The sequence below is a fragment of the Pseudochaenichthys georgianus genome, chromosome 22, assembly GCF_902827115.2.
Source record: "Pseudochaenichthys georgianus chromosome 22, fPseGeo1.2, whole genome shotgun sequence".
NCBI lineage: Eukaryota > Metazoa > Chordata > Actinopteri > Perciformes > Channichthyidae > Pseudochaenichthys > Pseudochaenichthys georgianus.
This window is the reverse complement of record NC_047524.1, coordinates 20171626-20198307: the sequence shown is the minus strand read 5'-3', so window position 1 is coordinate 20198307 and position 26682 is coordinate 20171626. Positions and strand designations below refer to the sequence as shown.

The 26682-nt window shown below is 41.0% G+C and overlaps 1 protein-coding gene across 1 annotated transcript in view; it reads left to right on the top strand.

Annotated features, from left to right (window-relative positions):
- The window catches only part of tiam2a (TIAM Rac1 associated GEF 2a), a 123971-nt gene that overhangs the window by 5395 nt on the left and 91894 nt on the right, over positions 1-26682 (top strand). The window contains exons 3-15 of the mRNA XM_071207151.1: positions 18995-19039; positions 19204-19365; positions 19812-19968; positions 20546-20673; positions 21171-21347; positions 21433-21512; positions 21603-21711; positions 22037-22162; positions 23475-23584; positions 24232-24425; positions 24518-24618; positions 25107-25220; positions 25390-25546. Of these exons, the coding sequence (XP_071063252.1) occupies positions 18995-19039; positions 19204-19365; positions 19812-19968; positions 20546-20673; positions 21171-21347; positions 21433-21512; positions 21603-21711; positions 22037-22162; positions 23475-23584; positions 24232-24425; positions 24518-24618; positions 25107-25220; positions 25390-25546 (1660 nt within the window). The remainder of the gene's footprint in view (positions 1-18994; positions 19040-19203; positions 19366-19811; positions 19969-20545; positions 20674-21170; positions 21348-21432; positions 21513-21602; positions 21712-22036; positions 22163-23474; positions 23585-24231; positions 24426-24517; positions 24619-25106; positions 25221-25389; positions 25547-26682) is intronic.

The following is a 26682-nucleotide window of genomic DNA, read 5'->3' as shown; positions in this document are numbered from 1 at the left end:
AGTGTAACCTGAGACCAGGGCCGGCCCATTGCACTGGCGTTATAGATGTTCGCCTAGGGTGCCAGATCTGGGAGGCGCTGCGCTGACAGCTCTGGGAGGGAAAACAAATGTTTTGACCGTTGGTGCTCATCCTAATTTTCGGCCTTGATGTAACAACATTCATAATTAAGTAAATGTAACACCCTTTTTCACCCCGGTTACACGTTTCATTCGCCCTGTACGATGGGCGCTGCAAGTGGTAAAATGGGGGATGTTGGCTTATCTGGCACCCGCAGCTCACAGCCAAAAATGCGAGTGAGCGAGGGAGAAAGGGAGGGTGCACTGGAACCGGCGCTGTTGTTATTAGCATCTGGTGCTAGCTGCTCTAACGGAAGAAGAAGATGTTTCTACAATGATGTGGAGGGAGAGTCCTCTCCAGTCAGACTGAGAGGCTGATAACGTCATCTCAGTGAGGTAAAGGACTCTTGAGTGTTTAGATAGTTCACTTTAGTCTAAGTTATCTCAGTGGGTCTCAAACGTTTTGATCACAATTTATGTAAACACATATTTCCAAGGCACTCCTTTATAATTATTGGGATAAAACAGGTTTGAAATCATTCCAATGTAAACTATAGGACAGTAAACCAGACATATCGTTTTAAACTGGAGATAAAATAATATGCATAAATAAATTATTGGTTATGTTCACATACTTATTTAATTATTCAAATGTAAACCGATATTTTTCATATGGATGTTTAGAGTTGTACCCCCTAGATCTAGTCTCTAGTAATTCTGCTTAAAGTGCACCAGATTGAAGCATTTTGCTTTAAAATGTTCAAACATTTCTTCCTGGTATGCCTGAGAAGGCAGATATGCTTGTTTTTCTCAACAAGAACGTAATCATTTTTTTTACCCTGCCCCTCAAAGAATCGGAATTGAGAACCGGAATCGAAAAGTAGAATCGGAATCGTGGAAATTCAAACGATACCCAACCCTAGTAAAGAGTGACCCAACAGTAAAACTAAACATATATATATCTAGTTTAGGTAGTTTGAGAGGTCATTAAAATAGCTACGTGTGATATTCTAACCTGAAGTGTGTGTTTTGTCCGCTCACCGCTGCATGTGATTATGCAGAGCTGCGTGTCGACTCGTCAGCAGCAGCTGATCGCTCTCTCCCGTGAGATTAGACTTCACTCGCGTTTATGTCCATATCGATCAGATCCAGCTAGTTCTAGCTAATGATAGGACTACCTGCTTATTAAAAGACACCTAAACAATAAACGTCGCTATGCAACTGGGTGAGGCCACAAAGTATAGCGCAGCATTATGCATTTGTTTACATGCCCACCGGAACCCCGAGGCATTACCAACAGATCAACGCACAATCATCCCATACAAGACATCTCTTTCTCCACATTAAGTGTTAGACATTAGAATTGACTATTCTTGTCTGTCACATACTCTTCTTGTCTGTCACATAAGTGGCGCAAGTTGCGCAACTGATGCGGTATTGCGCTAAACGGAAATTATTTTGACCGGACACTTTGACCGGAGAGATTTAGATTTGCCGGTCTTCAGCATATTTTACCGGTCATAATCCAGTAAATACCGGCTAACGGGAACTCTGCAGCAGGCCATGCGTCCTGCCTGATCAGCTCAATTAGTTAAACATGGGCACCGTGGCTTCCATTCAGAACTCAAATGGACCAAACTTGCTTGCCCAACTGCTTTTAAACTAAAGATGATCTTCTCTCGTTGAGTTTCTTGCCACTGTGTTGTAAGTTGTTTCCCTCTTTTCTGCAAACAGAAAGAGGAGGGCTGTGATGAAAACAATCTCAAAAACGATCCTCCTGAAATGTTATGCAGATGATTTGGTTTATACATGATTTACACGTGATTCCACCCCGAGTAAGTGCATTTGTCAAATGCCACTATTATCCTTCAATTAAGATTTACTTAGTAGAATGTATTGCGCTTTCAATCTGTCGTTTCTTATCTCTGGCCCCACCTTTGATAGGAAAACAACCGTGACTAAAGTATGAAAGCTCATCTAGGATAAGTGAAATATTTTTATAATTTATATCGACTGTTAAAAGCACTTCTACGTTAAACTCAAAATAGTTACATTTACAATAAACCTTATCCCTTTTTATGTAAATGTTTAGCTTGTTGCCATAAACCAGGGGTGCCCAACCAGTCGATCGACCAGGGGAGATTCCCAGTCGATCGCGAGATGTGTCTAAAAATATAAATTAATGTCCTATAACATAAACTTCCTGTACCAGAATAATGTACTTGCACGCATTAAAGAGTTGTGATTGGCCGCCGTGACCCCCATGTGTCGTTGTCCGTGTCAACAGGAGTAGAAGCAAAAAAAGCCCAAAATATATAATTTTCACTCCGAGTGGGAGGATGATTATTTTTGTATCTATTCCAATTCAAAGTCCATCTGTCTCATCTGCAATGCGAGCGTGGCTTTATCAAAGAACGGTAATTTAGGAGCGGCATTTCAAAACAGTGCACAAACGCTACGAGACGGAATTCCCTCCTAATTCTGCCCTATGCTCCCAAAAGGGGAGGGGCCTGAAAGGACAGCTAAATGCACAGCAGTCCATTTTCACCAGGCCCAACAACAACAGCAAGGCTGCTACCAGAGCATCTTATCGTGTCAGTCACGTTCTTGAGAAACACATGAAGTCTTTCAAAGACGGCGAAGTTGTGAAAGAAGCATTCCTGGAGGCTGCCGACGCGCTTTTGGGGGACAGTAAAAATAACAGTAGCATTTCAACAGGTTTTTGATATAATAAAAACTCAAGTTAGATACCGTTATTAATCAGCTGTACGTTTTAGTTTGTTTGAACTTATTCATTATAATTATTGTACAAAATGGTATAAGAATGCAAACTTAAATTGATTATAGTCTATTATCAATTCAGGTTAAGAAACTAGTGTTGCTTGCATCCTATTTTAAAGGGGTTGATTCTATTCATTTTGTCTTTTTTATTGCACTTTGGCAGCAGATTCCTGTGTAGCTTCAGATCTGAGTTGTCTTATTAGTAAGCCTAATTTATACTTTTGTAGCAACACTATTTGTATATAATGGCAAAGAAAGGGTTCATTGTATTTTCTTTTTTTCCTGTGTCATGTGGCAGCACTGTTCAATGTTTCTTGAAAACATTACCCACTGTAGTGACGTGTGAATAAACTCCAACTCTGTATCAACAACACTGTTGTGTAACTTCAGTTAAATACTTGTATGTGTGTAGATTAGAAAGAGGTAAGATAAAAGATCTGCAGTATTTTATGAAGTATTAATCGTACAAAGGTCAGTTTTATACAAGTAGAAGTGTGTATTTACCTGGTAGTAGGCTGTCAGTAATGGCTACGCCTCTCTATTTGGACTGGTAGATCTCGGCAGACTGGCAACTTTAAAAGTAGCTCTCGGTTAAAAAAAGGTTGGGCACCCCTGCCATAAACGATCAAAAAACGGCCAGAGCCTTAATGTGCTTAACCGAAAAAAGAAACAGTATTTGAATTGGAGGCCTTTTCTTTCCTTAGGATTATAATAAGATTCGATTTCATCTGAAGACAAGTCTTCTCTTGCTTTCCTCAGTTCATTTGCTGTTTTGTTTCCTGATATCATTGATTCAACACTGTTGTCATCATTGTTTATACTATGCCAACACAGTGCTGGCAGCTGTATTATGACATCAGCTGTCCCTGAAATTCGGGGTATCCGTTTCTTTGTTTGGCAAAACTGTCAAAGCCATCACATGCTTTTTATTGACTCTTGCTGTAAATGAATAAATAGAGGGAAAGTGCAAATAACCACCTTATCAGGCACCACAGTCCTTCCAAGTGACACCTTTATTGTCATCTTTCTGACTCCCATGTTAACCAAGTATAAGTCCTTCCTCTTTGACGTTGTGCAGAGTTGAGTCTGATAGAACTTTGTCACCAGGTGCTTGGGGTTGACCTCATTCAGGAAATATTGACATTGGGACATGTCGCAGTAGAAAAATCACAGGTGTACATATTAAAATGGCTAACTGGTATTGTGCATAATGACTCACTCTAATACTGTCACTGCTCCATTTGACACTTCAGTGCAACATCATTTACATTAGTTACACAATTAGCTGCTTTTACCAGTTGAAATGTGTGCATTGAAAAGGCCTTTTTATATGTAGGAATGGGTATCGTTAAGGTTTTAACGGTACTACTACTTTTATCGATACCGCTTATCGGTCTGGTCTTTTAACGGTACTCTTATCGGTTCTTTTGGAGAGAAAAAATAAGGTAAACTAACTAAACAAATTGTGAACAAAGCTAACATTGCTTTTTATTTAAATTAAATACATAATATTTCACATCAAAAGAAACAACAATGTTTTAACAAATCGTATTAAATAATGTGATGACAGAACTGTAAACAGAATAGCTGAAACTTTAACAAAATAAATAACTCGGTTACCTCTAATCATTAACCCATGTTTGTATAATTGAGTTAACTCCGTGTGTTGCTGCTAGCATACATAACACCTGACATGGAAACGTTACTCGTGGATGGGGCTACAGAGCTACTAGAAAGACGGTCGAAAACTGTGCATTCCTCCGTCTGAATGTGGAGCACTTTTGCTAAATGTTTAGACAAATTGCTCGTGTTACAGCCCTTACATGCTAAACTCTTATTGCACTTTTGGTAACGAGCATTGTCCACATCGAGACGGGTAAAGTTTAACCACACCTTGGAGCGCTTCTCTCCGCCATCTCCTCCGTGTGTGTGTTGCTGCATGTAGCAGCTGCGTGTGTGTAAACTGCCCTGCCCCCCCGCAAGCAGGCGGGAGAGAGATCTCTCGTTTGGATTGGAAAGATTGAAAATACTAAAAATAATCATAGACGCATTTTGCAGTCTTTTTGCATATTAGAAACGGAGTTGGCGACACTAAAACTGCAATATAATGTTTGTGTAGCAATAATACATATGACCTATATTTTTTACATGTCTTCAGTACCGATAAAAAGACCAATAACGTCGGAGCTCAACGGTACCACGGTCTTTAATAATTCATCCCCGGGGCCCATTTAATACCGGGGCTCGGAACCCATCCCTATTTATATGTTTGTGCATATTAGGGCTGAACGATATACCGTGTCATGGCGATAACCGCGATATGCGCATGCGCGATATTCACACCGCAGGGACGTGCGGTTTTATTCATTTTTTTTTTTTTAAATGCTAACGCACTTTAGCACAGAATTCAAAATAAAGATACCCTTATTACTTATCGAAACTGCACATACAATATATCCGATTAAAGCTGAGACTCCACTGATTATTTAAGTATAGTATCTAAGCGATCCGATCTCGCAACAGGGGAAGCAAACACAGACATCACAACATTTAGATGCTTCTTATGAGACTTGTGTTTTGGTAAAAATTGTTTGTATCGTCAGTTAGCTAAGATTATTTCCGTTAATCTGGTATAACACATTAATAGGTTCTTCAATATTAAGATCCCCTGAGACACAGTGTCGTGAAAAAAAAAGTAAAGTACCCGCCGGGACTTTGGGGCTTAACAGGTTAAAAAATACGCAATATATACCGCAGGGGGGGGGAAATCGCCATGTCAGTTTTTTTCAATATCGTGCAGCCCTAGTGCATATGTCTGTTCAACAGCACTGGTTAGATACAAAGCTTTAAAATATACAACATTTGGGACTGTTGTCCAAAGGCTGGTTCTTGTTATTGATGCCTACAATCCTTTCCGCTCCGTTTCCTGTCCCCCCTGCCTTTCACCAAGTGAATTCAGCAGACATATGCTTGTTTAGGCCAGATATATATCATCTTTGTTATTCTTATTATTGCATGATGTCTGGGAACATTGCATCATTCTCAGAATAGTTCTACACACCTTTGCCTTGAGCAAGATCTATCAACTGGGGCAACCTAAAACACTTAGGAGAATGTGCAGAGTAAACATACTGAGGTTTGTTTAGAGCCCTGACTGTCCAATTCTGTTGAGCAGAAAAATGTGTAATTTTATGATCTTAGAAAATGTATGCTAAACATTTTTTGTAGCAGGAACATTTAGAATATTCCAACATACATCCTACTGATTTGTACAACCTTCGTATTTCTCCTCTCTGGCTGCAGTAAGGTGTTGACTAAATTGGCAGTCAGATGTATTTCTGTCAATTCAAATAGAACATGTGGGTTTTCAATATAAGAAGCACACTGCAACAAGATATCAACGCTTATATAAACACGAGCCTGATTTATGGCATTTTCAAAGTGTGCTTATTTGTGGCTCAATCTGTTGAAAAGTTTTAATGAGTGGCTTAAAATGTTAGTGTTTCTTTTGTTAATTTTTGACATTCTAGCATACTCCATCAAACAGAAAGAAATAGTCAGTGCGATTGCCAACAGAGATTCAGAGATTAATTTATATTTGTTGAGCTTAAACCCAGAATTCATCCATGGTAACAGGTTGCTGCATAAGCCCAAGTGTGTAAAGCATGTAAGCATGTTATATTATATAACTTCTTAATATGTTAACCGCTAGGTTTTTCCTATTGTTAACTATTTGCAGGACAGTGTTGTGGATAAATGAATGGTGCCCGCTTGTAATTGTGGTTCATTACAACAAGCATATACCTCCTCATAAGAAAACTCTATGCAAAAAGAAAGGGCCAGCATTTCTATGCGGACACCATCAGTGCTCATGCTGATTTTTCTTTACTTGAGATGTTAATGGAATTTACATGGTTATAAACTGCCTATTGCATTTGCTCCAGTCTTATGTTGTCTTATCTTTTACCAAACTTTAAACTTGTATTACTTATTATGACAGTCACTTATGTAGCTTGAAACATGGTCATCTCAGTCCCTCTTCCTTGGTTTGACTCAGCACCTGTAGATTAAAAAAATATTTTGTTAGAGAATTCAAATGAACTTGAATGTACCTTACCAAGATCATATAATGTAGCGATGTCTAACGGTGAATAGATTGTTGAATGTGCCGATTTTATAATCATTGGTCAAATCTATTTAAATATAGGCAGGGGTTTGATATGTGGGGCGGCTCTGTGTGGAGAGGGGGGTGTCGAGGATCTCATTATTAGACCTTAAGGGCTATACTGTATATGAGGCCCTAAAGCAACTGCTCCATTATCTGTATCAAATGCACACATTGATGCCACCAAATGACACAATAAAAATAGAAAGTAGTAAGTACTACAAATACATTCAAATGAAATCTTAAATTATTAATCTACACACCATTTTTTTTTTTTACAAATATCCATCCTTCAAATTGCTATTTTAAATCTAAATTGCTCTGCACACTTGCTAAAGAACATTTATGTGGAAATCTCAGTTCATTTGTAGGGCTGCGCGATTATGGCCAAAAGTATGCTGTACATTTCACTGTAAACGATTGAATCATCACCAAATTATGTGTTATTATGACCGATCATAACTAAGCTTCATGCACACACACATACATTTAGCATGGTTTAGGAAACGGGCTCCGTGTTACAGGACGGGTCGGGGGGTTTGGCGGAACCGCTGCAGACTCTGCACGGAGGAGCAGCGGAGTGTCTGAGAATGTCTGACAATATCATGGTTGATATTTATCAACGATCGATCGGTGCGCTCTATAAATGCCGATACATGACACTTTTCTCTGTGCGCGGCAAAACAAGCTCGCCAAAATGGCTTCACCAGTCTGGCAGTATTTTAAGGTGTCCGAAAAAGACAGTAACAGCGGTAATATGCAACGTGTGTGAAGCAGAAATCCTGCAGCCCCACCCGCTGTGACGGACCGGTGAGCGTAGCAAAACACACACTAAGAGTTAGACCTATCACACTTAGCTATTTGATCTACCTCTGGAACAAGCTAAACTAGTTATAAATATATGTATTCTTCACTGTCTGGTCACTCATTACTGGATCAGTGAGCTGCATGAGACGATACTGACAGGCTGTCAGGAGAGGGAGAGAGGAAAAGAGAGCGCTTCCACTAATTTCTCCGTGTTATTATCCAAAGTTAATGTAAACTTGAATAATGTACTTCATTTGAATGTAATAATTATGTTGGTTGTTTGTGGAAGCGCCAGTGAATGAGCCCCATTAACTGAGTTTTAAACATCACTTTAAGGCACGGACACACAAGGCCGACTATCGGCGTCGGTGGGCGTCAGGCCGATGATGAGCGTCGGCGCGCCCTACTCAGATTGGTGTGTGCCGCACCGTCTGGTCTTTTCAGCCGGGCCGACGCCTTTTCAGTGGGCAGTCGGCCACTCTGATTGGCTGTTCAGCTAGCGAATCAGTGCATGAGAAGCGAGACGGAAGTGAGGGACCCAAACAAACGATTAAGAAGGCAAATCTGAGATTTCATTTAACTCCAGCTCTCGACACAGGTTCGGGAAAGCCCCATGATCTTCTCGTTGTAGAGTGAAAATGGAACGCACACGCTATTTGTTGTTTATTTATATCACACAGTCTGTTCTTCTTCTCTCGGGTTATCATGCAGTCTGTCTTCCGGTTGTTGCCTCTTTTGAATGACGAATACATTACTACATTACACACGCATGCGCAGTTCGTATGTGCTTCTTAGCCGTCGGCTGAATTCTTTGCGGTGTGTTCCAGTGCGACACATGGCCAAAATGCAGAGAACAGTCGGGGTCCGTCTGTGTTAGTTATTTGTTGTCAGATTGGTGTGTCCGGGCCTTTTTAAATGGAAGATCCCCATTGGCCCCGCTCACTCGATCGGATCGGTATCGGCCGATACTGATTCCGGAGATCGGCCCCAAAATTGGCGATCGGAGCATCCCTATTGTCAAAGCATGCTGAGACTTGTGATGCACTTGTCTTCAGATGAGTTTACTCTACTTAATGAAGGCTCACGCTGCTCCTCTTGTCATTCTGCTTGGTTTTATAACAGCAGTCTTCAAGTTGTCTTTCCTCTCGGGTTATTGATCTTTTCAGTGAAACCATTTCAGGCTTCTGGATAAAAGCACAATGGCTGGTGCAGCTGAAACCTTATTCCTAATATTATATTGCTAATAGTGTTTTGAGTGACACCAATTGATTCAGTCAGATTTCCTTGAGTGCAGAATTAAAAGCTTAATATTTGTGATTGTTCCAGCAAATTGTGCAAGGTGGTATTAATTAGATGTGTTTATTAATAAAGGATGTATTTGTTTTGATTGGATAAATGGTTTATTTTCAAGTGAGAAACATTTCCACATGAGGCTTTTGCTGTTTTAGAACAAATCTTTACAAAATGGAATATGATTAATTTCACTATGGAAATATCTTATGTGCATTTAGTAAAATGCTATCATCTTGACAGCAGAATGACAGGTTTCATCTGTGGCTTCAAACCATTGAAATGACCATGTTTCAACATATGGTCTATTTGATTACAAATGTTTTTTAACTGATCATGCAGTCCTCTGCACTCTGACTCCATCTACGGGCAAATTGCAAAACTTGAGCTTTTATAGTTTTTTGCATTTGCTAAACCACAATTAGATGTGTTTATTAATAAGGGATGTATTTGTTTTGATTGGATAAATGGTTTATTTTCAAGTGAGAAATATTTCCACATGAGGCTTTTGCTGTTTTAGAACAAATCTTTACAAAATGGAATATGATTAATTTCACTATGGAAATATCTTATGTGCATTTAGTAAAATGCTATCATCTTAACAGCAGAATGACAGGTTTCATCTGTGGCTTCAAACCATTGAAATGACCATGTTTCAACATGTGGTCTATTTGATTACAAATGTTTTTTAACTGATCATGCAGTCCTCTGCACTCTGACTCCATCTACGGGCAAATTGCAAAACTTGAGCTTTTATAGTTTTTTGCATTTGCTAAACCACAATTTCTGAAACAGGGGATCTTTTGATAAAACACACAAAATCATATAAATACACATACACTCAATACAAGATAAATGAAATCCCTTGAAATATACTTTGTATGGTGTATAGTCTGGAGTGTTTTATTTGTAACGATGTGTAAAAATAGACTATGGCCGATTACTTAAACTCAAGATGACATGAACTTAGTAACTGGATGTTAAACAAAATATTGTATATTTCAATTTCCTCTTTAACTCGTTCTATAGCCCTCTATTGCTGTGCACACCGATAAGTAAGCCTAAATCCAATGTATACTTTAATTTATAAAGTTTGTGTCTGCAGTGTATGACATTAAGGATTTTGGGAGATGGCCATGTGGGCCATCTAAGCTAATTTACAGATGGCCCTGAGCCCAATAGAGATTGCCCTGAAAAATGCGCGCGGATGAAATGACGCACACGAAGGGTTTGGGGGACCTCCCCCTAGAAAATTTAGATTTTTGCCGGTCTTAGATGCTGTCTGGTGCATTCTCTAGACTGAATTATAAGATGAACCACCACAATATTATATTTTACCATTTAAATTGTATTCTTCATTTCACTTGTTTGTTCTTGTTTGCTCGCTTGCTTGCCCTGCATAGCTATAAGAAATACTTCATTTGTTGGTCAAGACCATAGACTGGCTATACATATAATATATATATATATAATAGTATACTGGCTATACTATTATACTACACTGAACAAAAATATAAATGCAACACTTTTGTTTTTGCTCCCATTTTTCATGAGATGAACTCAAAGATCTAAAACATTTTCTATATACACAAAAATAACCATTTCTCTCAAATATTGTTCACAAATCTGAAAAAAAATTGTGATAGTGAGCACTTCTCCTTTGCCGAGATAATCCATCCCACCTCACAGGTGTGGCATATCAAGATGCTGATTAGACAACATGATTATTGCACAGGTGTGCCTTAGGCTGGCCACAATAAAAGGCCACTCTGAAACGTGCAGTTTTGCTTTATTGGGGGGGTCCGAAACCCAGTCAGTATCTGGTGTGACCACCATTTGCCTCACGCAGTGCCACACATCTCCTTCGCATAGAGTTGATCAGGTTGTTGATTGTAGCCTGTGGAATGTTGGTCCACTCCTCTTCAATGGCTGTGCGAAGTTGCTGGATATTGGCAGGAACTGGAACACGCTGTCGTATACGCCGATCCAGAGCATCCCAAACATGCTCAATGGGTGACATGTCACCCATTGACATGGGTCACCCGGTTGCATAGCGGCACTTTTCATTTCATTTCAAACCTTTATTCAGACAGATCATGGATCTCTTTTACAAGGGAGACCTGCATCAATTTAGTTCCACATGAAACATAAAAACAACATAAAAACAAACAATAGAGGACATCATATTTACATATTCACCAATACTTACAAACACCCATAGTGTCAGAAAGCATCTCGTGCAGACGTGCCTTAAAAACATTCAGAGAAATAAAATTTCTCAATTTCAATTTGGACTGTAGGCTGTTCCAAGCAAGTGGAGCTGCGCACATAAAAGCCGTTGTACCTAAGACAGTCCTCACTCTTGGCACATCTAACAAGACCACATCCTGCGATCTCAGACAATAGCTGCCCGCAACTTTCCGCTTTACCAGAGAACAGATGTAATACGGGAGTTTGCCCAACATAGCTTTATAAATAAAAGTGTACCAGTGACTGAGCCTCCGTACAGAGAGTGATGGTAAGCCTGCCTTGGTATACAGTGTACAGTGATGTGTAAACGCTTTACAATTTGTGACAAATCTCAGAGCACTGTGATACGCAGCATCCAATTTGCTCAGGTAATTGGCAGGTGCATTCATATACAACAAATCACCATAGTCCAGCACAGGTAAAAAGGTCACAGTGACTAGCCTTTTCCTGGCCTCAAGAGAGAAACAGGACTTGTTTCTGAAAAAGAACCCTAGCCTAACCCTTTTTTTAAGCAGGTTATTGACATGAAGTTTAAAAGAGAGACAATCATCAAGCCAGATACTAAGGTATTTGTAACAGGCAACAACTTCAAGTTTTGTTCCTTGCGTAGTTACAATATCTAAAACAGGCTCTGGTGTCTTTTTTGCTTTTGAAAAGAGCATTACCTTGGTTTTATCCACATTTAAAAGAAGCTTTAATTCAGAGATCTGAGTCTGAATAGTGTTAAAAACAGCCTGTAATTTAACAACAGCCTCTTTAATGGAGGGACCTGCACAATACATCACGGTATCATCCGCATAAAAATGTAAAGTAGCTTCATCCACATTATCACCTACGCTGTTAATATATATGGAGAATAAAAGTGGTCCTAAAACAGAACCTTGTGGTACACCATTAGAAATGTTTAACCACTCAGAAGACAGTCCATCAAAATGAACACATTGGGACCTTTCAGAGAGGTAGTTCACAAACCACCCCACTGCATGGCTGGATATGCCAATACTGAGTAGCCTCTGCTTTAAAATGCGATGATCAACGGTGTCAAATGCTTTGGAAAGGTCAATAAACAGAGCTGCACAACTCTGCTTATTATCTAAAATACTAGTAATGTCATTTACCACTTTCATTGTCGCAGTGATGGTGCTGTGTTTCTTTCTGAATCCTGACTGATGTTTAGACAGGATATCATTTATACATAAAAACTCCTTTACTTGTTCACTCACAAGTCGTTCGAGCACCTTGGCCAGAACTGACAATTTAGAGATTGGCCTATAGTTATTTAAAATAGTTGCCTCCCCTCCTTTCAGTAAAGGCAAGACATAAGCAGACTTCCATACTTTTGGAATTGTATTTGTGCTGAGGGAGAGGTTAAAACGAGAAGTAAGAGGTGGAGCAATAAAATCTGCAGCTATCTTTAAAAAGAAAGGTTCTAAGTTGTCCGGGCCAGCCGGTTTCCTAGGATCTAACTTGGATAATGCTTCATGAACAATACCAATAGTTAAAGGAGTAAAACTGAAAGGGTTTTCCAGACCACATTGTTCAGAGTCAAGGATTGGAGCGTTCACAGAAGCAGAAGTACAGTCAGTGACAGAATCAAACAGAGAGCCACAAGACACAAAATGCTTATTAAAGCAATTTAGCATAGTATCCCTGTCTGATATAATGCCAGATGCTGTGGTGAGGCACGGAGGTAGCTCATTTGGGATATCACCAGTGGAAATCGATGTTATGACTTACCAAAATTTCCTAGGATTATTCAGGTTTTCTGTGGTAACTGACAAATAGTACTTTGATTTAGCACTTTTTATTTGAGATGTGAAGCTATTTCTTAGCTGCCTAAAACGTAGCCATTCTACCTCTGAGCCTGATTTCCTAGCCTTAGCCCAAGCATTATTTCTCTCATGAAGTAGACTGGACAGTTTAGCAGAAAACCAGGGATTATTTCGTCCCTTCACTCAAATGTACGCAGGGGTGCATGTCTATCTATAATTTTCATAAAACCAAGATAAAAATAAGACCATGCAGTTTCTACATCAGCACACAAATTGATTCTACCCCAATCAAAATCAAACGGATCATGTAAAAAACCCTGCTCCACAAAGTGTTTTTTGTTTCTCTTTGTGATGATACGTGGTTTAACCTTTTGGACCTTAGTGTCCCTAATTGTGGCTACAACACAGTGGTCACTCACATCATTAGCAAATACTCCCACAGATGAGTATTTATGTGGAACATTTGTTAAAATTAGATAAATTAAGGAGGATTTATTTGGGGACTTAATATTTGGGCGAGTAGGAGTCTATAATGTGGGTAAAATTCAAAGAGGTACACAGGTTTTTAAAATCCTCTGACACAGAAGTTAACCAGTCCCAATTAAAATCACCAAGCAGCACTATTTCCTTGTAGGAAAGTTGTGATAACAGTTTTGCCAATGATGATAAAGAGTCCTTAGAGGCTTCTCAATACTCACATTTCCCCTCCTCGACTCCTCGGTCCTCCGGTAGTGACCCGGAAATGAATTTCAGCGCGCCATTTTGAAGGACGTCTCATTTCTCTAAATGCACACCGAGGATCGAGCGTCGAGGAGGCTCTCTGGAGGAGCTATAACCGAGGATACACTGATGGTTCCTCCACGGCTCCTCCGCGGATGCATTTCCGGGAACGGTGGAGGCGTGACGCACGGCCGGACTTATCTCAGCCAATGACAGCTCTGCATGCATCCCCTGGATATTATTTTAGAACCTGCTCTCATCGCAACGCGATGTTTACAGTGAGAACAGCTGTGAGGTCCGTGCAGAAAGCAGAGCAGTGTGTAAAATATATATCACTCAGTATAACAGGCCTACTCTCTTTATTTGCTTTAGTTTAGTAGATATCTACAAACAAAGAGTCGATATTTTTCTAAGACCATTTAGTGCTTCACATAATAAAATACACCGGCTGTAGCCTGATTATGCATTAGGAGCTGTATGTGTTCCTCATGCAAAGAGGAAAACTTATTGTTTAGGTGTCTTTTAATAAGCAGGTAGTCATATAATAATAATAATTTCAATTTATATAGCGCCTTTCACGAAACCCAAGGACGCTTTACAATGGGAAGTAACACAACAAAAAGTAATAATAATCATACAGATATATAGGCTGAAGAAAACAAAACAGGAACAGGTTGCTGAGTACTGTATATTAGTTGAGGCCAAAGGCCTGAGTGAACAGATGGTGTTTGAGGTGTCTTTTGAAGGTGTCCAGAGTCTCTGCATTCCTGATTGCAGAGGGGAGAGAATTCCAGAGGGTGGGGGCTGCGACACTGAAGGCTCTGTTGCCAAATGTTTTCAGCTTGGAGCGCTGGATGGAGAGCAGCCCTTTGTCAGAGGACCGCAGGTGACGAGAGGGGGTGTAGGGCTGAAGGAGGTCAGAGATGTATGGAGGGGCTAGGGAGTGGAGAGATTTGTAAGTTAGCAGGAGGAGTTTGTACTGGATGCGTGACATGACCGGGAGCCAGTGAAGGTGGATGAGGGTAGGGGTGATGTGTTGCCAGGGCTTAGTGTGGGTGAGGAGCCTGGCTGCAGAGTTCTGGACGTACTGGAGCCTGTCCAGGGCTTTGCTGGTGACCCCGAACAGAACTCCATTGCAGTAGTCCAGACGAGAGGAGATGAAGGTATGAATTAATGTTTCTGCAACGGGGTCGGGGAGAGAGGGCCGGAGTCTGGAGATGTTTCGTAGGTGAAAGAAAGCGGTTTTGACAGTAGACCTGATGTGGGAGTTGAAGGTGAGGCTAGAGTCCAGAGTGACGCCCAAGCTGCGAACCTCAGGGGAAGGGTGGATGGAGCCGCCATCGATGGTGAGGAGCAGATCTCCAACCTTCCGGAGCAGTGTTTTTGGGGCCACAACCATGAGCTCTGTTTTGTTATTGTTGAGTTTAAGTAGATTTTTTGACATCCAGGCTTGGATGTCGCGGAGGCAGTTGACAAGTGACAGTGGGGGTAGCTGGGGTGATGGATTGGTACTGATGTAGAGTTGGGTGTCGCCGGCATAGGAGTGGAAGTTGAGACCATGTCGGCGGATGATTTCACCGAGGGGGAGCATGTAGATGTTGAATAGAAGGGGGCCGAGCACCGAACCTTGCGGCACACCTTGGTTGACAGGGGCTGGGGGAGAGCTGGAATTACCTCAAACTACCTAAACTAGTTATAGATATGTTTAGTTTTTACTGTCGGGTCACTCATTACTGATCCGCGAGCTGCATGATACTGGCATAATAGATTGCCCGATCGGGCAACCAGCAGGTGAGGCTTCATTGCCCGAGCTAAATACTAGATGGCCCCGGGCCATCGGGCAGTCGTTAATGTCGATCCCTGGTCTATTATCTGTTTGGGTACATTTGCATTCTTGTTTTGTGTGACTTGATTATTGAGTATGGTGTTTGGATGGCAGCAAACAAAACACAGGCTTTTCATTTTGAATGATGTGCGTAGTTATTTGCAAAAGGTGTGTTTTATAATATCAAACTTTGTTAGAGCAAACAGTGTGCTTATAATTTAGCACAATGTTTCCCCTAGGATGGAGTCATAGCAGCGGTGCTAAGGCACGTGGGCTCAGCATAATGTGAGCGCGGAGCACGTGGAATTTTTTAGTGCGTGCGCCCCACCGAATTTGTTTCTGAGTCTGCCAGCACAAGAAATGCTCTTGAGGCAGGGCCGGTTCTAGCCAATTTGCTGCCCTAGGCGAGATTTTATATATAAAGATTAAATGAAACATCTCTACAAATACACTACAAAAACAGAAACTTATTGACATAGGTAATATACGTCAAAATAACTTCAAATGTATTCAGTATTGTATGAACATGTTTTAATTGGGGGGTGGATGTCACATCCTCCAGGGGGGTCCGGGGGTATGCCCCCCAGGAAGATTTTTTTTTTAACATTTTAAAGTAAAATGCTTCAATCTGGTGCACTTTGAGCACACAATTACTAGAGACCTGATCTAGGGGGTACAACTCTAAAACACCCATATGAAAAAGACCGGTTTACATTTTAATAATCAAATAAGTATGTGAACATAACCAATAACCTACCATAGCTAATAACAAATAAATGTAACTTATTTTAGTTCATTTATATCTTATTTTACCAGTTAAAGGTGGGGTAGGTAAGTTTCAGAAACCGGCTCGAGATACACTTTTTGTTCCATTCCATGGAATGCTCTTAACATCCCGAGAGCAATGAATATCTGAAGTGCTTTGACAAAAAATCCATAAAAAAAAGTCATCTGTGGAAGCCGTGATACTGTAAAAAGCACGACCAATCGATTGGATTGCCGCCCTGTCTGTCAGCCTTCCATCTCGTGCACGCACAAATGTATCTCGTGCCATCATTGGGCGTGCATTGCAGCAGTACTTCAATGACTCGCCAGCAACAGGCGGCCACTTTCACCAGTCTGCTGACGTCATGTGCGCGTTCATGAGTGTTGGAGGAGGTGCTCTGTAAGGAAGTCTGAAGGAAGGGGCGGATTCTTTTCGGCTGTGTACTTTCAAATGTTAGTGCACTCGAGCCGGTTTCTGAAACTTACCTACCCCACCTTTAACATTTATTTATTTATTTATGCATATTTCTGTATCTCTCCAACTTTAAACGATATTTTTGGTTTACTGTCCTATAGTATACATTGGAATGATTTCAAACCTGTTTTTATTTATCCTAATAATTATAAAGGAGTGCCTTGGAAATATGTGTTTACATAATTTGTAAACACATATTTGTTTGAGACCCACTGAGATAACTTAGACTAACATTAACTATCTAAACACTCAGAGAGTCCCTAACCTCACCTGAGCTATTTATCTCCCTCCACCTTGTTGTTGAAACGGCTCCTTATGTCTTTTAGAGCAGCTAGCTAACCAGATGCTAACAACAAAAATACAAGTAACCGGTGCTCTCTCTCTTTTTTTTTACGGGGGCGTGGTTTGCAATCCGCCCAGCCAATCAGAAATGGGAACCTTTTTCTCCCATGAAAGTACCTGACTGAAAAGGGGGTGGAAAGGTTCTCATGAACTAAGTTCTAGTTTTGGATTTTTTTGGTGTGAACGCACATTTTCGGAACTATACTGGGAAAAGTACTCCGGTGTGAAAGCGCCTATTTACTAACATTGAGGTTAATAACTTTGGTTATTAGCTCTATATTTGTGTGTCTTGTCACACCTCACAACAACAATATATTACATAGTTAAGCCTGTCATAAACATTTAATAAAGGTTCACCCAGTAACTACAGAGCACTGCCTGCTATCAATTAACCTCTACTCACCTCTTGCTGCCTGGAGATGATATGTGACCCGCTCTATCGAAATCAGTCGGAAGTCGCAACGGCTCATTTCAAAATAAACGTGGATTTGCGTAAAAAACTATTTTTCCGGGGTTCGGGTGTTTTGTTTGATTTTAAATAAACAAAGTCTTGGCTTTCAGAATATGAAACTTTTATTTCCAAAATCACACGATAAATACATTTTTGAAGCTTGTAAAGGGAAGATGACAGGCACTTCTCACTCGCAATCTGCTCTTCCGCAGCGCCGCCCTCCGGGTGATATTATGGATGTACGCGTATAGTAATCATAAATAACACGGCAGGGTCCGTTACAGTTTGTTTTCATCTGATTTCAATTAAACAAAGTCTTGACTTTCAGAATATTAAACTTGTTTCGGCAAATTCAGATGATAAATACAACTTTGAAGCTTGTAACGGCATAATTACAAGCGGAGAATGGAGTAACTTAACGTCACAGCAGGCATAACAACATCCGGTGTTTCTCGTGAGGGTTTTCTCCGGGAAACAAACACAATACACACAAACACACACACTCGCGAGCTTCCCCCAGACCAGTAATCCAAACGAAAAGATCTTCCCTCCGTAGTATTTTTATAATTTGCTCCGCTAATAATCAATCAAATCGATGGATTCCAGAGAAGAGAACACTTTGAAGGCCTTTTTCTCAAAATGATGACTCGGTCATTATACACAGTCATTATATAATGTGACATATTTTGCTTAATATTTGGAGTACAAAAACAATCCTGATATCATTAGAAAGCTAGGAATCTCCTCTTTCCAGCAGTGTATACAACTCAAAATGTGTCTTCGGGTCAATGCGACTGATTTCAATAGAGCAGGTCACATATGTAGTAATAGCCCTATTTGACAAAAGAGTGCATGGACAGAATCTAGCAAGACTATGGAATGACCCACCTGTTAGACATTCTGCTCTTTTCAAATTGTATTCTAATTGAGTTACTTTAAGCTTTCTTACTTGCTAACATACAAACATTTGTCTTATGTTATTAGCTACGGGAACATTTAAAGAATGTCCTCCTCTTTTTATGTTTTTTAAAAAATGTTCTGCTCCTGTATAAGATACTTGGCAAAGGCCACCAAAGGAACAGTAGAGGAACATTCACTAAACCCATTCTTACCCATTCAAGAAAAATAATTGTGTTGTTTGCTCACTCTTTTACACCTTCCTACATTAACAATTTACCATACAATAAAGAGGTATCCTTTCTAAATGAGGATTAAACAGCATTGAGGATGAAATTAAATGTATACATTTTTTACAAGTACATAAAACTCAAAATCTTTGTTTATTCTCTTTCAGTTCTACAAGCATGTTGTCCAGAGTGTGGAGAAGTTCATCCAAAAGGTGAGTTGTTATTTAAACGTTTATACATTGAGTTTGAAAGCGATTTTTATTTGTATGCTTATGTTTATCAGCGTAATAGGTACAACATCATTTCAGTTTTGCATTCAAAAATGTTCCCTGTTATAAAATGATCCTTACTCAGCTCTCCATTTCCCCATCGACAGTGCAAACCAGAATACAAGGTGCCCGGCCTTTACGTGGTGGACTCCATCGTCAGGCAGTCGCGTCACCAGTTTGGCATGGAGAAGGACGTTTTTGCTCCACGCTTCAGCAAGAACATCATCGCCACGTTCCAGCACCTCTACCGCTGCCCATCAGATGATAAGGTCAGACAGATTTTAATGGCTTTGTGTTCCCCTATGTGGCTTTTGTATCTTGTCATGGTTTCATGAGGGAGGGTATTAGACCCCTTGATTTATGCTGCCGTTTTACAGAAAGCTGTGTTTTGAGGAATAGGTCACGGATAGAAATGGGCCCCACTTTATTTCATTGTTGCGACCAAGTGAACTGGCCCGCAATATGTGAAGGGCAGTTGAAGTGAAATAAATGAAAATATAGTTAATGATGCATTTAAAATTAGTGATATATATAAAAAAAAAAAGCATCTGATAAAAGCCTTTGTTTTATAAATGTGATTCTGTCAGACTTCTATCTTTTAACATGGTTATAAACTCTATTTTCTTCGATCATCAGCAATTTTTTTGGTCGCACATGTGATTACCTTTTACCCTTATTTCACAGTTGCTTTTGCTCTCTTGGTCTGTGTTTCCAGAGTAAGATAGTGCGAGTCCTGAACCTGTGGCAGAAGAATGCGGTCTTCAAGAGTGACATCATCCAGCCTCTTTTGGACATGGCGGCAGGGATCGCCCCGCCCATTGTCACTCCCATCATGCCCAGCAGTGCTTCTCAAGTCAATAACACAACACCTGGTCAGTCCAAGAGACATGCATCATTATAATAATTCCTTACATTTATTATAGCGCATTATCAATGACTCAAAGCGCTTTACATATACACACATTGCACATCATACATGCAATGGTCAGATACTGTGGACAATACCCACAGGAGCAAGTTCAGGTGAAGGGTCTTGCCCAAGGACCCACCGGCTTTACAGACGCAGCAGCAGACCTTGATCTGATGATCATTGCACAGCGCACTGCGCCACACCGTCCATCTTCACGCCTCGAGGTCATCGAGGCGCTTTTACAAGTATACATTGGTATTATACATGTACTGTGGACAATACCCACAGGAGCAAATCCGGGTGAAGTGTCTTGCCCAAGGACACAACGGCCTGACGCAGTGGCGGGAGCGGGTTTCGAACTGGAGTTCCCCAGCACTCCCCCTTGATCTGATGATCGGATGCACAGACCACTGCGCCACCCGTCCCTACAAATACATACATATACACTCTGACAATGTGGATACTGAACTTGTTTGATATAACAACAGAATGAGCTTACTTCATGGTTCACATTGTAACCCCTCTGTTTCTGTGTCCAGGCAGCCCAGCTACTCCTGCGACCCCCGCTAACATCGTGCAGGGTCTGCCTGACTGGGCCTCCCAGATTAACAACACAGACACAGTGGCTGCTGTGGCACAGATCCTACAGAGTCCCCAGGGACAGCAGGTTAGTGAGCGGGTCCTCCAGGAGCTCCACTTTCAAACCATTACCCTGTCACTGTTTTGTTACGGTCAGAGGTGGATCAGGTAATCAGATCCTTTACTTCAGAAAAAGTTGAAATTCTTTGGTCTTCAGAATTCAGAATGGCCCTTTTGACAGTATTATATCTTTATAGAATACTGTATATTTCCCAGTTTTTATCTCTAACAAATACACGTAAGAGCATTTTAATCTTGTAGTTTGTCAATATGGATCCAATTCTGCATACTTATTAACTTTATTATAAGCATAATGTCATTTTAGATGTATAAACTAACTTCAAGTGTTTATTACATTGAGTGCATCAAACGTAAATCTTCCTCCATCATGCACTAAAGTAGAAGTATAAAGTAGCATAAAAGCAAATCTATTTTATTACATTCAACCTGTGTTTAAGATTAGATAAGACTTTATTTATTTCCTTTATACAACTGTCTCTAACCCTGTGTTGTGACCTGTTGCAGCTGCAGCAGCTGGTGCAGAGCCTCCAGATGCAGCAGCAGAAGCCGCAGCCCTCCCTGCTGCAGGCCCTGGACGCAGGCCTGGTGGTGCAGCTGCAGGCTCTGACAGCCCAACTCACTGCTGCCGCTACTGCCAACAGCATGAACCCCCTGGAGCAGAGGGTCTCCTCTTTTAATAAGGTAAGCTGCAGTGAGCAAGTGAAAAGTCCTCTTCCTTTAATCCACAGACGTCCCCTAATATAATTATGTTATATGTTTCTTACAGAAACTGCTGGGTCCTTTTGATTTTGGGAATGATTCTGATCGCGGTGACGATTCTAAAAAGGAATCCTCGTCATCTCAGATGTGAGTACATTGCGTTTTGGCTAAATAGTGATCAAGAGTCATTTCACTGTCAACCACCTCGATTAATCTAATTGATCCGATCACTTCCAGGCCCATGGTGTCGGAGCCCAGCTCCCTCTTCCATCAGCTGGCCGAGCAGCTGCAGCAGCAGAACCTGGAGCAGTTTCAGAAGCAGCTTTTAGAGCACCACCAACAGAAGGTAGGTCCACACACAGATCGCTGTTTCTTCAGAACTGATGGTGTACTCGGAAGTTGAAAAGGTTCAACAGATCTATCCCAGGTTGCACTGTAACCATACGGGATAGTAAATGCCTCTCAAATTGCTAAATTATGTTTCACTTGTGCAAGTAAAAAACACTAACAGTATGCAGTAGGCTACTCACACAGAGGGAGAACACACCCTACTCCAACAGATAACTTCTCATCCTCCGACATCACACAATGTCCCTCACACATACCTTAGGACCTAACTTTTTAATAAATGAAAACACACAACAGCTACAGCGCTATTGTTGTTTCTCCAGGCGATGAGCATGGAAGGTCAGGACTCCATCTTCGGCCATGAGAACTCAAATGCTCAGAGCGGCAGCCAGCAACAGCTTTCTGAACAGGACAACAAGCTGGATGACACCATAGACAACCAACAGCAGGTATGCATGACCAGTGGGACATAAACAAAACATATTATTTTCTTTTGAAAATGGGGTTCAAGTCTTAGCACTGAACCAGGTACGTTTAATAAGCTTTGAGCCTAGATTAGGGATGGGAATTTAAAAGAAAATGTATATTCGACCCCCCCAAAAAACGGTTAACCGGTTAACTGAAATGTACATATCCTATAAAAAATAAATAAAAATTGGGTCAAAAAAAAGACCCAAAACATTGGAGAAAAAAAATGCAATAACTTTTGGAGATAAATAAATACATGTTCAAATAAGTATAGAAACCAAGTCGAATCTGTCAAATGTATTGAACTGGTGATCACAGTTTGACTCCCTTGGAGTGTAAATACCGTACTTTTCGGACTATAAAGCGCACCTGCATATAAGCCGCAGCAGCTAAATTGTCCGTCTGTCTTGCTCTCGTTCTGTCTCTCGGTTCCACTTTTACTTTGGCGCGCTACCTGTCTCACTCTTTTCCGGCCTCCAGCTTTTCCTGCTGGAGCCCGCCGCTTAAAGGTGGCGGGCGCGGACCGGTCATAGAGCCCATAGTGTTAAAGGTGGTTAATTTTACCATTAAAATCCATAGATTTAGGAGGTTCCCTAGTGGCCGTTAGCTGTACAAAAAAAAAAAAGTCGCGGCTTATAGTCTGAAAAGTACAGTAATTACCGGACTATGACTGGAAAATATGTTGAATACCGGCAAAACTAAATCTCTCCTGTCAAAATGTCTATGTACTGCCGCCACACACGGTTGCCAAGCAGCGCTTATTGTTGTTTAGGCTGGCCACTCATGTGTTGCGAGTGTTGACAGGGGGCGGGGGAGCACGCTCATGAACTGTTGGCGCCGGAACCTCGCAACGGCTGCGGAGCGCATTTGGGCATAAGATGAGGTTTGAGTCTGCGTGATCTGATCTGCGTGTAGGGAGGGGCAGCAGCCATATCATTGGCTAGAACTAACTAGATCTGATGGATTTGGACATAATCCATCGAGTGAAGTAGAACCGGACGCGAGAGAGAGATCAGCACCTGCAGCTCTGCCCGCTGTGAGGGACCGGTGAGCGGAGCAAAACACACCTTTAGACCGAACACACTTAGCTATGGCACTGTCGTATACATTGAATTATTCAATTTGATCATATGTAATCAACTTAGGCATCCCTCCCAAAAAAAAAAATATTTATAAAAATATACATAACTCATATCGATTAATCGTTCCCATCCCTAGCCTAGATGTGATTGTTACAATAGTTTCTTACTTCACCATCTCTGTAGAAGGTAAAAATAACCCCGTCTTTTTCAGGACATGGATCTGGACGAGGGCCCAGATGGTATGGAGGAGGATACGTTTGAGGCAGAGGAGAAGAAGATCGTAAGCACGCGCTCCAGAACACGCTCAAGGTCACGATCTAGGTCAGTCCCATTTATAACTGAAATCTCATTTTGTAAAAACATTTACTAAATGTACATGAAATATTGCTGAATTGTCTGTTTTTATGGGATGCATTGATTTTTTTTTTAACCTTGTTTGAAAAGTGCTGACCTTGAAGGTCAGATTTAAAATTGGTACAAGATAGTGATAATTTCACTCCTTACTATGCACTATAGCTTTACATTTCCTACTTAAGAAGAATTACATAACCCATGTTCTTCGATTGGCCCAGGAAAAAATATATATCATTAATTAAAGACTAACTAGAGAGTGTTTTTATTCATTACATTTATTGAGATTGGGAACTAAATCTGGATTCTGCCTAGTAGTTCAGTCAACGTATGTTGTAAACTGGATTACTGTGATTCATTGGATTTTTTCAAATAGTCAATGAGGGCAGCGATGATGTGCCTATACAAGCTTGTAAAATGCAGTTGCTCTAATCCTTTAAATTCAAACACTGGCTAGGCACAAATAAATGCATTTATAAGTGGAGAAACATTCAATGCAAAACTGAAATGTGAAAACCGGTGTTGATAGTCAAAGGGTGCAGTGCTGCAGTGTGACTGCAAACACAAAAGTCCATCTGGAAAGAATTCCCAAAGGTTTCCATGTTTTCTCTCCGTAGGTCTCCCAAGAGGAGGAGGTCCAGGTCTCGCTCCGGCTCACGGAAGCGCAAACACCGCAAGCGATCCCGCTCACGCTCCAGAGACCGCAAGAGGAAGTCCTCCCGGTCTTACTCGAGTGAGAGACACGCCCGCGAGCGAGAGAAGGAACGGCAGAAGAAAGGACTGCCTCCCATCCGGTCGAAAACTCTCAGTGGTCAGTGGAAGGTCATTGCATCAGAAAATGGATGTTTGCCGTCAGTGCTTTTCTGGTGAATAATTATTATTTCCCCCTCTGCCCGTACAAAGTGTGCAGCACGACTCTGTGGGTGGGACAGGTGGACAAAAAGGCGACTCAGCAAGACCTCACCAACTTATTTGAAGAGTTTGGTCAGATTGAGTCTATAAATGTAAGTAAACCTCTCACCCTCTAATTTAGTCACAGCACTGTATCCACTTCTTTAATCTCTGTCACATGAAGGTCAGTATAGTTACTTTAAGCTGCCATCAACTATCTTTTAAATCCCCTATTTCTTTGTCTTTCGTCAATGCTACATTTTCACTCAGTTTTCTCATTTACATTTTTCATCAGTCTGTGGTCATGCCCTGTTTTGAACCCTACCATGTAATGTAATGTAGTGTGTGTGTGTGTGTGTGTGTGTGTGTGTGTGTGTGTGTGTGTGTGTGTGTGTGTGTGTGTGTGTGTGTGTGTGTGTGTGTGTGTGTGTGTGTGTGTGTGTGTGTGTGTGTGTGTGTGTGTGTGTGTGTGTGTGTGTGTGTGTGTGTGTGTGTGTGTGTGTGTGTGTGTGTGTGTGTGTGTGTGTGTGTGTGTGTGTGTGTGTGTGTGTGTGTGTGTGTGTGTGTGTGTGTGTGTGTGTGTGTGTGTGTGTGTGTGCAGATGATCCCACCAAGAGGCTGTGCCTACATCTGTATGGTCCACAGACAGGATGCATATCGCGCTCGCCAGAAGCTCAGCACTGGCTCCTTTAAGATAGGCTCCAAAGTCATCAAGGTACACATTACCTTTTTAAAATGTAATTAACTTTATCCTAACTCTCCTTGGGGTTTCTTCTATCGTAGTTCCCCAGCGGTTCTTCCAGGCACACGGATCCTTGTACTCCCGCGGAAATGACATTGAGAAATGCTGTTTATTGACCTTCTTGTGTTTGGTTCTGATTCAGATTGCATGGGCTCTGAACAAAGGGGTAAAGCAGGAGTACAAGCAGTTTTGGGATGTGGACCTGGGTGTCACCTACATACCCTGGGAGAAGGTGAAGCTGGATGACCTGGACGGCTTTGCTGAGGGAGGAATCATCGACCAGGAGACCGTTAATGATGGTGAAAACACACATTCTTATAAAGGGGGAAAAACTGCTTTTTGATATTGCCTAGGAAAGATATATGAATATTTGTGAACATGATCGACTCTCAATGCAAGAAACCTTAGGAGTAAGTCTATAACTTGTGATATCATCAAGTATAATGTCATTAGTGTAGTATAAACTGGTTTTGTGGATGGATTCTTTTTTGTATACACACTTGAGCTTTATAAATGTTAGTGTTGTTAGTCAGGAAACAGAAAATGTATCCATGTACGTACAATGTTTCCAGTGGCGTTTTTATATGTACAAAAGTGATGGGGCACAACAAACGTAGATGCCTACAGTATATATAAGCTTCTGCAGTGACGTGCAGTGAGGTTCATGGCTGGTGAGGCACTGGCACTGACTCTTCAGGTTTACAAATATATTTTGACCTAAATCAAAATATAATATTATTTTCAAAAGCTTTTTTTGTCTGATGCTTCGATTAATTTTAAACACACAGTTCAACAAAAGGATACCCAAAAAATGTAATTTTATCATTTAAATATTGAATTGTTCTCTCTTAGTAAGATCCCATTTTCAATAAAATTGCGGTCTTACCTTGACTTGAAGATGAAGTCCATTTGCCTATCCCTCTGGACAAAAATCTCTTACTTTTTTGTAAAAGTCCTCCTTATGTTCTTGTAGTTTCAAAAGTCTATCATACATCTAATCTAATCAATAGATTTTTGATTCGAAAATGATAAAAGTAGGGTAGACATGCTGAACAAAACGCTATTTTCTAAAATCCCATGGAGAAATCTCATTGCACTTTTGTGGAGGGCACCCATGCGCAGCTTACTTCCTGGTTTTAGGACGCATCTCTCGTCTGCTCTTCACACACCACAGTTTTCGCGGGACACGTAATTACAGCCAATCAGCTCTGAATGATGTGAGATGACGTATGGTGGGGATGGCAGCTCAGTGCCCCTATGGTCATTATTTTGTTGCCACACACATTAAACAGGACAATACTCTGAGCGCAATGTAGTTTTTACAGTCACCGTTCACTGAGACAGTGAGAGGGAGGGGCATGATCGGGTTTTGTCCCACATGGCTCTAAACAGCTCAATAGGCACACACTGTAGACACTAATTAGAAGAACACAGA